This window comes from Bactrocera latifrons, unplaced genomic scaffold (assembly GCF_001853355.1).
Source record: "Bactrocera latifrons isolate USDA-ARS-PBARC rearing strain unplaced genomic scaffold, ASM185335v1 scaffold_86, whole genome shotgun sequence".
In the NCBI taxonomy this organism is placed as follows: Eukaryota; Metazoa; Arthropoda; class Insecta; order Diptera; family Tephritidae; genus Bactrocera; species Bactrocera latifrons.
Genome location: NW_017537556.1, coordinates 1,144,099 through 1,145,227, shown reverse-complemented (window position 1 = coordinate 1,145,227; position 1,129 = coordinate 1,144,099). Strand labels below are relative to the sequence as shown.

General features: G+C 24.8%; 1 protein-coding gene across 1 annotated transcript in view; it reads left to right on the top strand.

Moving 5' to 3' along the window:
- The window catches only part of LOC108977286 (DENN domain-containing protein 4C), a gene marked incomplete in the record, with an annotated part of 10,698 nt that overhangs the window by 6,033 nt on the left and 3,536 nt on the right, over positions 1–1,129 (top strand). Inside the window, 1 exon segment of the mRNA XM_018946898.1 lies at positions 144–224. Within this exon segment, the coding sequence (XP_018802443.1) occupies positions 144–224 (81 nt within the window).

The window sequence follows — 1,129 nt, the reverse complement described above, 5'->3', positions numbered from 1 at the left end:
AGCTATTAGCGCGCGCTCTTTATTTTTATTACCTCTATGTTTTAAAGTGTACTTTTTTGCTATATTGTTTTTCTTTTTATTATTATTTAATTGTCACTTCCCCCAATTTTTTAATGAAACAAATTTGTACCATGTTTTCGTAGACGTTATTCACCTGCACGATTCTCATTTAAGAAAGACAGTTTCAAGCCCAACATTATTATAGAAAATATTTCGAATATAAGGTAAGTGCCACCGTCACAAAGTCACAGTTATGCTGTGCGGTGTGTGCGCGTCCAGTTGTTTTTGTTCCAATATTATGTTCTGTTTTGTGCTTTTGTTTCGTTCGGTTAGGGCGCCACACACTACCTTAATTTAGCTGCTTTGTTGTAAAAAATTCAACTTTTTTTTATTAATTTTCTACACGAACACGTACATACATACATACATACATACATAGAAGTGCATTTTCGGTGATGGTTTTCTCCTAGTTTGGCTTTTTTCCATCCAAAACAAGGTGCGAAAACTCTATGTTGATTTCGAATTAGACCCCCATAATTTTAGTTGTGTTTATTGTGTAACTAATTATGGAAAATTTATGTGCAAAGAGGTGTTGGGTACTTTTAAATTATGGCAATGTATTTTTTTATTTTTTTCAAAAGTTTTTCAAAGTTATTTTTTCTAAAATTTTTGTTTTAAAATTTTTTTCATTATGAAATTTTTTTTTTTATTTCTTATTTATTTTCACAATTTTTATTAGTTTTCAAATATTTTAATATTTGTTTTTCGTAAATTTTTCTTTTTTTTACTTTTATTTATTCTTTTAAAATATTGTATGTTTAGTTCTAAAATTTTATTTTGTTTCAAAAACTTTTGTTTGGGACTTTTTGAAATTTTTTATTTTTGCCTCAAATTTTATTTATTTTCGCAACCTTTATGTGTTTTCAAATTTTTTTTTTCAAAATTTTTATTATTTTTTCCATAAATTTTGTTTGTTTTGAAATTTTTTAAATGTTTTTGCAAAGTTTTTACTTTCTTTTCAAAATGTTTATTTACTTTCAAATCGTTTCCAAAAAAACTATGATTTCAAAACTTTTATTTCAAAATATCTAATTTTGTTAATTTTGAAATTCTAAATTTTTACTTTTTT